The sequence below is a fragment of the Gavialis gangeticus genome, unplaced genomic scaffold, assembly GCF_001723915.1.
Source record: "Gavialis gangeticus isolate Ggan-Ray unplaced genomic scaffold, GavGan_comp1, whole genome shotgun sequence".
NCBI lineage: Eukaryota > Metazoa > Chordata > Crocodylia > Gavialidae > Gavialis > Gavialis gangeticus.
The window spans coordinates 129,720,597-129,730,935 of NW_017729025.1; the positions used below are offsets into that span (position 1 = coordinate 129,720,597).

At 42.4% G+C, this 10,339-nt stretch overlaps 1 protein-coding gene across 6 annotated transcripts in view; it reads left to right on the top strand.

Annotated features, from left to right (window-relative positions):
• The window catches only part of PPFIBP2 (PPFIA binding protein 2), a 223,748-nt gene that overhangs the window by 133,199 nt on the left and 80,210 nt on the right, over positions 1–10,339 (top strand). For all 6 annotated transcript variants that reach the window (XM_019519541.1, XM_019519543.1, XM_019519542.1 and 3 more), the window contains one exon: positions 8,711–8,803. In XM_019519541.1, coding sequence (XP_019375086.1) covers positions 8,711–8,803 — 93 coding nt within the window. The remainder of the gene's footprint in view (positions 1–8,710; positions 8,804–10,339) is intronic.

Consider the following 10,339-nt stretch of genomic DNA (forward strand, 5'->3'; position numbering starts at 1 on the left):
ATCAAATGACATGTTGCAATTAAGATGCCTGTGCTACGTGAGCACCCAGACACAAGCTGGCCTTCTATTAGGAGGTGGCAGGAACAACTGTTCTGCTCTTCCCCCACCGCCCACTCCCTCTGTGCTCCTGGCATTGTGTATTGTGACTCTATTCATGAGCTACTTGCTTGATGACAGTCAGTCTGTGTAACATACACAGTGACATGTATTAAGGGTAGTGCAGATCTGCACTCTCTTGAGCTTCATGATGCACAAAGGGGTGTAATCACCAGGGACTTGGTGAAGAGTCTAGAAACAGACCTGCCACTTCTATTACTTTTCTAACCCTGATTGGCAGGACTGTGAGTTGTGTCCCATGTGCAAATTTCCCCCCTACCCTTGCATGGCAGCTAAAGGGAGGAAATGGCTCCTGAAAGGTTTTTCCCCCCAATTTCCATGCCACCATACCTGCATAGTCTTTCCCTTTTCTCTTGCTTTGGATTGATAAAAGCATGGGATTACTACTTGTATCCATGCACTGGTAGGGTAAAGCTGTCCTGTATCTCTTGCCTTACTGAGAATATGTAGGAGTGGAAGTCTCTGAGTCCTTTCCTAGTCCTATTACCTATTAGGGCTGTGCGAAGCTTTGGTCGGTGATTTGATTTGGAGGAGATTCTGCCTGATTCAGTGGCCAAATCTCCAGATCCGAATTGAATCAGGAGACCCATTAATCACTCTGAATTGAATCAGATGCCTCCGAATTGATTTGGAGAGATTCAGAGAGATTCGATGATTCAGCCATAGACACAACTTTATATGTTTTTTTATGTACCTTAAAGTACCAGGCATAGCTCGTGAACGCTGCAGTCGTGGGGCAGATGGAGCATCCCACAGGAGCGTGGGGGGGGGCCCAGGTGGCTTGGTGGTAGACCCAAAAGTGGACCAGAAGTACTTCCGGTCCACTACCGGGTCTGCTGCGAAGCACGCAAGGGACCCCTTCCTCCCACCTCCAGCTCGGCGACTGGTGTCTCATGGGTCTGGGGGGGGCAACCTGCAGCCAATCTCTGAGCTGGGGAGGTGCGGAGGGGTCCTCCACATGCTCAGTGGGGGACCCAGAAGTGGACTGGAAATATTCTATCCGCTCCATCCTCCCCACCATCTCAGCATTCACAAGCTGCACCTGGTGCCTCAAGGTACATGGAAAAAACATATAAAGCTGTGTCTATAGCTGAATTGCTGATTCTCCAAATCAGAATTGAATCTTCAGATTCAGATTTGGCTGAATCAAATCGGGACAGTGATCCAAATCAGCAAATTGAATCGCTGTCCCCTGAATTAGGCTGAATCCAAATCCAAATTGAATACTGCCCTCTTCGCACGCCCCTATTGCTTATGTGTTTGGCCCTGATTTTTTTCTGCACTGAGTCTCCTGTGATAAGAACAAAGATTTAGACAGTAACAGTGACAATAAATCTAATCTGTGTTATTTTTTTTAATGCTAGGGAGGAAAAGTTACATCCGAGATACAAAGTTTCCCCAGGGACTTAAGTCCCTGCCAGACATACAGGTAAAGCTGTGGTGTGATCTCATGCACTATCCACACAATTGTGCTTCCTGCAGCACATGCATGGCACTCTGCCTACATCAGCAGATAGGAAGCTTCTACAACTGGGAGCCTCCTCAGCTCATGGGGCTCCCAGACTCAGGGGCATATCATGTGGTCCTGTGGCTGGGAGCCTCATCAGCTGATCCAGATTCCCAGCTATAGGAGTGCACCATCAGAAAATGGGGCTCCCAGCCACAGAGGCTCACCTGGCCACATATTCCGTTAATGGTGTGAAAGGAACCAGGCTCAGAGTTATTCACATGTTTGTAGAATTACTTTGTGGCTTTTTCCTTGGTTTATAATGCTATTAATTACTTTAAAGTGTGAGCAGGTTACAACTTAAGATGTGACTAACTGGTTAAACATGTCTTAAGTGTAATATGTGGCAGAGGCCTTAAAGAGGTACTTTTTGTTTGTATCTAGAAATTGAAACCAAAATGGAACCTGTTTAGCTTGAGTTTTTCTCTTGCTCTAAGGCAAGTGTAGCCAGACTTTTCTGGCTGTAAGCCAGAAATCACCCTTCCTCCCCCATCCCATGTCTTTCCCTTCCCTTCTCAGAACAGAGGTAGGAAGGCAGGCACTATAGGACTGTGCCATGTTTATCTCTGTGGTGGCAGGAGAAGAACCCCCTGCAGCTGGTGGCATGTGGAAAGCATCTGCTGCCAAAGCCCTATTTTGCCAGATACCACCAAAACCCCACCTCTATGAACCAGATCCAATGGCTCCACAAGCCGGATCTGGCATGCAGGCTGTAGGTCTCTGACCCCTGCTCTAAGGCATCTATCAATGTGATTCTTTTATGTCTCAGAGGGCTAGTGCTGCTAATGATCACTGTTGCTACAAAGCTTTCTGCCTCCCCTTGGTCTCAATCCAGGCTTTATAAATACATGGGCGCAGAGTGGCAAAAACAAAAAAGTGCATTCAGTGCTTCTGAATGTTTTTGCACTTATTTAGATCTGGGTCTGGTTCCAAACTTTCCAAAAGAATAGGAAAGTTTAGATGTTCTCTTTGGCTCAAGCCAAAGTCTGGATATAACAGTTTAATAGACTTTAATGCTACAAGAGAAGAGGCCTGGCAAAGGGGATGGACAGAAAGATTACAAGAAAACAAGAAGCAAAAAGAGCTGAAATGAAATCAATGCTAGTCTTTTCCCTCTAAGAGAAGAACAGGAATCAGCAAAGATAGAGACTATATCTGGAGCTTTTCACTTTCTCCTCTATGGACCCCTCCTACTGTCTGCTGAAGTGGGGAGTTCTACTATTTCTAATTTGTCAGGTCTTCCCTGAGGCAAGTCCACAGCAAGCAGACATGCATGGCCTCCCATTGTGGGATTCTGTTCTTGGAGCACAGTAAAAAGGCTGGAAGGCAGGCACAAGAGGCCTCCCACATATCTACTACTGAATGGTTGCACTGCCCTGAAAAGGATCTGTAACTAGAGAAGCTGGCCAGTCTCTTCTCCATGTCAGTCCATATGTACAGACATCTACCTTGGTGCTGCACTTAAGCAGCAAATGGTTCTGCAAATCCTCGTGCAGGTTAGTGGTATTCCCCGTTCCCTGACAAAGACAGGTAGGATCACAATGGGGATTTTCCAAAGAAATAAGGGAGTTAGGCACCTTACCTTGGTAAATCGTAGACTAAAGCTAGTAACAATCAACAAGGATTTATCGGTACTGTGTTAAATAGCACATGCACACATAACACCAGCTACTTGATGAAACTGTGATATAAGGAAACAAAGTAGGTGTCTCCATAGTATTCAGATTTTATACAAAGCTGGGTGCTTTCCTGATGTTCTGTTTTGCAGCATTCTGATAAAATGGCAGCCTTCACCAAAAAGGAACTTCCCTTCACTCCTGCCCTTTGTTGTTGCAAAGTGGCTCTGTATCTATCCAATGTATGGCATCTGTCTTGGTGAGCTGGTACCCAAGTAGGCAGGCTGCAGCCATGACAGTGCAGCAGTCTACAAAAGAACAGGTGTTACAGCCTCCGTGTGCCAGGGGCCAGTTTCTTTTTCTAAATGTCTTAATTTGTTAAGGGTTTTTGGCTCAGTTTAGGCTGTAGATATATCATTTATCTACAGCCTAAAACTTCTGCTGGGTGAGGAAGAAATCTGACTAGAGCATATATTTATGTCCTGGTTCAACAAATAACTTAAAGATGTGCTTAAACAGGATGAGCACCTGCTATGCTGAATCTGGTGCTCAACACAGTGAAAATATCAGACCTGTAATTTGTTTTAATATCACTGATAGTGATTCTTTTTGGAGAATAAAAGGGGGCCTTTGTGTATATTTAAAATTGGCAATGGAGTCCTGTGGAGATGCTTAGGACTTTGGCTGTCTTCAGCAAGTAGGTGTCTGTAACATGTATGCCTACACTCTGTAATCTCTTCACCTGTACAAAAATGTTCTGACTGTTACTGACCATAACTGCAGCTATCTTTGTATTGACTGGACTTCAGAAAAACTCTAGGTAAGCACAGAACCTCACCAGAACATCCACATTTCATAACTGAGAAAATCAAAATTTCTTGAGTGTCTCTAGGTATTTTACTGACAGTTAAATGTCCCGCCCATTCAAGGGATGGATCACAGTCATCAGATTTACTTGATTTAGGAAAAATGCAAATCTGTAATGTATAGGTTTTCAGTAAAAGTTAATGTTGAGAAAAAGGAACCCCAACGTATCACAGTGGCTGGGAAGTCATTTAAGGATTTTGAGCTTTTAGTGCTGACTTGTTCTTAATTTCCTTCCATAACTGGAAATGTTTTCTTTTGTTGCATAATTATGTCAGGGTAGCTCTTCTCCACATGATTGCTTTTGTTTTATGATGTCATTTTGTCTTTTCTGACATATGCTGCTTAACTGTTTCGCATAATCTCTGTGTTAAGATTCTGCCCAATTTTATATGCCTACATTTGTGGTGTAAGGGTTTATTGTTGTCACGCTTCCTAGTTCCAGATACAAACTGGCCTGCTAGTAAAATGAAGGTTAACTAATTCTATTTTCTATGTGAATGCCAGTGGTTAAAAATAATGTGGCCACAGACTTATGATCCTAACTGATCTCTTGGCAACTGTCCAAGTTGACATTATAAGTTAACATAGCCAATGTCACTTCAGCAAAAAGAATGATGCTTGTGAATTCTGTATTCATCCATGTCCCAAAACAGCTTCCACCACTGGTCAAACTTGATAATAATGTTTTCAGTTGTCCTGATATCTGACTTAATCCTGCTGCACAGGATTGCTGAAGAAGTTGGCCAAATTCTGATCTCCACTCTGATGTTCATTATGAATAATTCTAGCGCATCTATCCTGTTGGTATCTAAACACTAACTCAGTGGACCTTCTCTAGATTTATGGCAATGTATACCTCCATCATGAGGAGAAAATATAGCTTGTTCTTTTCCAGTTTGCCTCTTAACTTCATTGTATTTTTTAATGTTATGACTACAAAGTAATACACTTTACTTCCTGCCCTCATTTCTTCCTTGACCTCTTTTTTTTTTCTTTTTATCTGCCTTTCTTTCCTGTTTGCAGTCAGTAGTAAACCTGATCAGTGAGCTACAGGAGCAGATGTGTAGACTGCAGCTGGAAATAAATAGTAAAATCCAGGAAAGAAAGTCTCAAGATAGGAAACCTGACCTGACAACTAATGGTCCTCAGCCTAGCACAAGATCAGTGGTAGAGGCCCTCACCCAGAAGAATTGCTCTCGGTGTGATGTATGAGAAGTACCCCTTAGCATGTGTCTGTGCATTGCCTCTTTTCTCCACCAAACTGAGTTCTGTTAATCAGAATAGTGTCTTGAGCAGTAGGCATTAATCTGTGTGGCTTTTTATTACAGTGCTGTGTTAATATACTAATCCTAATAATAAATCAAGGCCAAGTACTGCTCCTGTTCTTTCCTTTGTAATCAATACACAAATACCAGAGAAGGAAATACTTCCTTCAGATTGTAAATGGTATCCATTTCATTTTTAGCTCAAAAGTGTTTTATTATACCTGCTCTGTTGCAGAACAAAGTCTGTATGATTTACAGCAGCATAGTTTCAAGTCTTCAATCATGTATGTCATGCACTGACATGGGGGATACGGGAGATTATTAATTCCTGAATGTCTGAACTGCTTAACACATTTACAACAATGAAGTTACAGGTAAATATGGTAAGAATATCTAGAAGGTCTCTAAAATAGTATTGAACTTACTTTTCTTTCATCCTGTTCATTGCACGTATTCTCATTGGATTAAATGACTGGAAAGAACCACAATCAGACACTTCATTTTGCATTTAAAAATAAGGAAATCATGATGCAAAAATGTGTTTATTCCCTGTAGCAAGCACTTATGAGAAGCTTTTTGAATCTGACAGTACAAACATCCACTTTATTTGATCAAAGCCACTGCGTATGTCAGGATAAAAGCTACTTTGCTTAAGCTGCTTAAGTTGATTGGAGGTGGAATGACATTGGTATTCCCATCCTAAAGCCCATTTTAAGACTTGGTTTTTAGTGCTATTTTGCTTCAGTTTTGTACCTCTAATTACAGCGTGGATTCCAAATGATTCTGCAAATAATCCTTTCAGAGTTCTTTATATGTGTTTTCCCATCATTTCTCTTTCATTTTTTTTCTGTCCTACACAGATTTGGTTCTTACTAAGCTTCATTATGTTTAATAGTTTGCCATTGTCAGTGTCTGCGAACAGTGTGATGTTACACTACCATATGAAGCACACGTTGAAGAAGCAGGTTAAAAATCAAATTGAAAAAATGTATATCTTTGTGTCCAGAAAGCACATCCTAAGAGATATTGTGCTTGTATTCCTTGTCTCATTCGGGATGGCCGTTTAATGCATGGAAACATATATATCAGATTTCTGGATTTAGGTTAAACTTCACCCCATTATAGACTTCCATTCAGGGAACACCAGTTCCACAAAGCTAGTCCCAAAATTAATTGGTACGGTTGATTTCAAGAATGAGCATTAAAGTGACAGTTGTGTTCAAGAATGGTATGGGAGACTCTGTGCACCCTGTTCGAACTCCTGCTCTGCTTTCTGCTCCCTGCCTTGTGCTTTCTGCATCATCTTGTGCTTTGCTTTGTGCTTCCAGCCCTGTCTACAACCTGTTCCCTCCTTGATCTGCTGCATGCTACATGAAGGGTCTGCATGTCCCACTTGTGGCACTCATACCACAGGTTGACCACCCCAGGCTAAATCTTCCTCCTTTCTCCCTCCTCTCCTTTGAAACTTTCTTTCCCTTCATTTTGTTCTCTGCCTCCTTTCACACAGTTTCTTTTTCTTCTCTTGTAGATCTTTCCTCCAAATTCCATGTTTTTGTTCCTCATGTCCTTGTCCTCTCCTCTGCCCATTCCACACATTCATGTGTCTTTATCCACTCATATAAAGGACGTAGAGATTTTATTAGACTCTTAGGCCATATCCCCATAAGCAGGGGCACGTGGGTGCCCCAGAGAAAAAAAGCAATGGCCAAATGGGAAAAATGCTCTGGGTGGGGTAGGGGAGGCTGAGGCCAGCACCCCGGCTGGCCCCAGCAGCCTAACTTGGGGTTCTGGGGACCTCCTGGGGCTCCAGTGGCTGTGCTCCAAGTTTGCAGAGCCTGGCCAGCAGCTGGAACATGGCTCTGGGTGGCCAGGTTCCAGTTTGAGGTGGCATATGCTGCTACATGTACACTGCCCCACTTTTTTCCATGTACTTTTTTTGATACTGGGATATCCTGGTATTTAAATTTGGCTCTGCACTGCAAATATGCAGCACAGAGAACCAAATCACATGCATGGGATGCATTTTGCAGCACCTCAAAAGCCTGTGAGGCACCAGAAAATGCATGTGTGTGCTCATGTGGACACGGCCCAAGAGGGTAAACCTACCAACCAAAGGTGGGGAGACTTTAATGAATGTGATTAATCTTGCAGTCCCCATGTGATATTGGGAAAAACCACCTACACTTTACAGATGGGAAATGAGCCATGGAGGGGGTAAGTGATTTGCCCAAGGCCTTGTAAAAAGTCTGTATCAGAAGAGAAAATTGAACCTAGGTCTCCAAAATCCCTGATGAGTGCCCTAAGGCTGTATTATTCTTCTCTCATCCTAAAGGCTCATAAAGAGCACTGCTGTTGCTCTTTCCCTCCATCGGCGCTACAGATACTGCTTACTCTTTCTGTTCCTCACCATCATTTTTTGTGTTTCCTTTGAAATATAGCTCTAGTGCCTTCCTTTGTTGATCATCTGTACAGAGAAGTAACTTTGTGCTCAGCGCTGCATACACGCATCCCCTGTGCCAGGGAGCTCACACTTCACAATGGCCAGATGGACAAAGGGCCTTCCCCAAAGTACCGCAGAGTGAAACTAATCTAACACTTATCCGGTTCGCTTGTGCCTACTATGGCCTCAGATATAGTCTTGAAAACTAACATGATGGTCAGTTTTTACTCTGTAGCTTCTTATGAAATCTCTGAGCACCTGCAGAGGCAGTGTAGTTGATGACATTATTAAACATTTCTATGCAAATGTATTTATATTTTATGCATGTCTGTATCTACATCAGTTACCATGAAACTTTCCATTCACTATTCCTTTATCTCCTTCACAAACTAGTCATGGCTGGAAGATAGTCTTATGTGTCTTCAAAGTGTTGCAGATGTCTATGAAGTTATATACCTGTAATGTCTTAGCTGAATATTTCCCTGCTTGTTTTGTATTTTTGTTATTTAAATACCTTAATATATCTGTCTCAAGGGGCTTTTTCCTTTTATGAAGGTTAGGAGTCTTTTGGTCAGAACTTCAGACTCCTAGATATTTTTAAGAACCCCAAAAAACAACTCTTGGTACAGTACTGCATAGATATCAGTGGGGCCCTTGAACACTGTCATTGAAGTGTATTTAGTCAGTCAATAAGAAAACAGTCCTAGCAATAATGAAGGCAAATCACAGTAGATTTCATCGCTTAACCTGTGGTGCAAAAATAACAAGGAAAAGTTTGCTGTGCATGGATGGTCCTACATTTGCTGGAGTGTGTCATGCATGACACGATATATTCTTTCAGAGAACTAACACTTGTCTGAGTCTTTGCATTTAGCTGGTCTATATTTTATTTTTGCAGAGCCTGCTACAGGAACTCAAACATCTCAAAGGAAAAGTGGAAGAGCTGGAAAACGAAAGAACCCAATATGAATGGAAATTAAAAACGACCAAAGTAAGCAGTGAATTTGGCATTTAATAGTGAGTTATTTTACCTGGAAGCAGATGTGTACCATTTCTCTCTGTACTTACTTTTCTTGCATTTGCTGTATTTCAGTGATGACTGCATAAAGTGAGGTTTTACTTGAACAAACCCATCCAATATACAGTTTGCCTTTCAAATCTCTTTCCTGCACTCTGTTGTCCTTTTCTGTTTTTAAAAACTAGCATATTGTATAACAAAGGAATTGTTTTTGGGCAGCAGGTGTTTATTTCAGGCTTTTCTATTTTACTGTCTCCATATCTGTTACAAGTCACTACAGAGAAAACTCTTTAGCCTGACTGTCACAGTTACCTCAATGTGGGGAAATGTTCCGTTGGGAAGGAAAAATATGGCGCTGCTTAATAGTGTTTCCTTATCCCATGAACAACATTAATAGTTTTTAAGATCAGAAAGGACTATTAGATCACGCAGTCTGACCTCTTGTATATCAAAGAATTTCACTCACTTTCTTTCCTTTATTGAGCTCTAGTAACTTGTGACAAAAGCATATCTTCCAGAAAGGCATCCAATCTTCCACCCTGCCATCAAACAAACTTTGGAATACTCTACCAACCAAATTCATTTCCTAGCCACCACAGTGAAGGCTTGCAATTGCTGTGCCACCACCACATTGTATTGGAAAACCACTGACTGCCACAACTACCTTCACACCAGCACACCATCCTAAGCGCACCACTAGATCCATCATCTAAGCCATGCTCTGTTACAGCCAAATCTATTCTGATCTCACCAACTGGGATACACATCTTGAGGATCTGGAGCAGGAATTCCCACAATTATAATGACGTACCAAAGCTGTGGCCATGTAAATCAGCAAATCCAGACACAGACTTTGCTCCAACCTGCTACAGTCCTAATCCCAAAAGAACAACAACATAATCTATCTAGTTATCACTTACAGTCCCAAGCTTGGATACATCATTAATGACCTCCAACCCCTCCTGGAAAGGATAGCTGTCTCAAGATAGCCATGGGGAACAAGGGTGTCATTGCTTACATACAATCCCCAAACTGCAAACAGCATCTCTCGATCAACAGGCTACCTCCTATTCCCACTAAGTCACCAGGCCTTACAATGGCCCCAAATGCAAGCTGTGGCCCCTCATAACACAGACCACATCATTACTGGACCAGATAACACAGATGATAATATCAGTGGTTCATTCATCTGCAACTCTCCCCACTTCATATACACTATCAGCCTTACAGTGTTCCTCTGTTTTCTATATTGGACAGGCAAGGCAATCTCTACATGTCAGAATGAATGAACATCAGTCTGACATCAATTTTGGAAACACATGCAGGCCTATGGCAGAACACCGTAACCTCCCTAGATATTCCATTGGTGACCTCAGGGTAGCTGTTTTTAGACTAGCTAAAAAGGAGGTGTACACCCAATGGAAGGGAGGGGCCATCACCAGGGAGGACTATACCTCTGTTGCTTGGGACTGTAGGGGGGCGGCCAGGAAGGCCAAGGTGGAGCTGGAA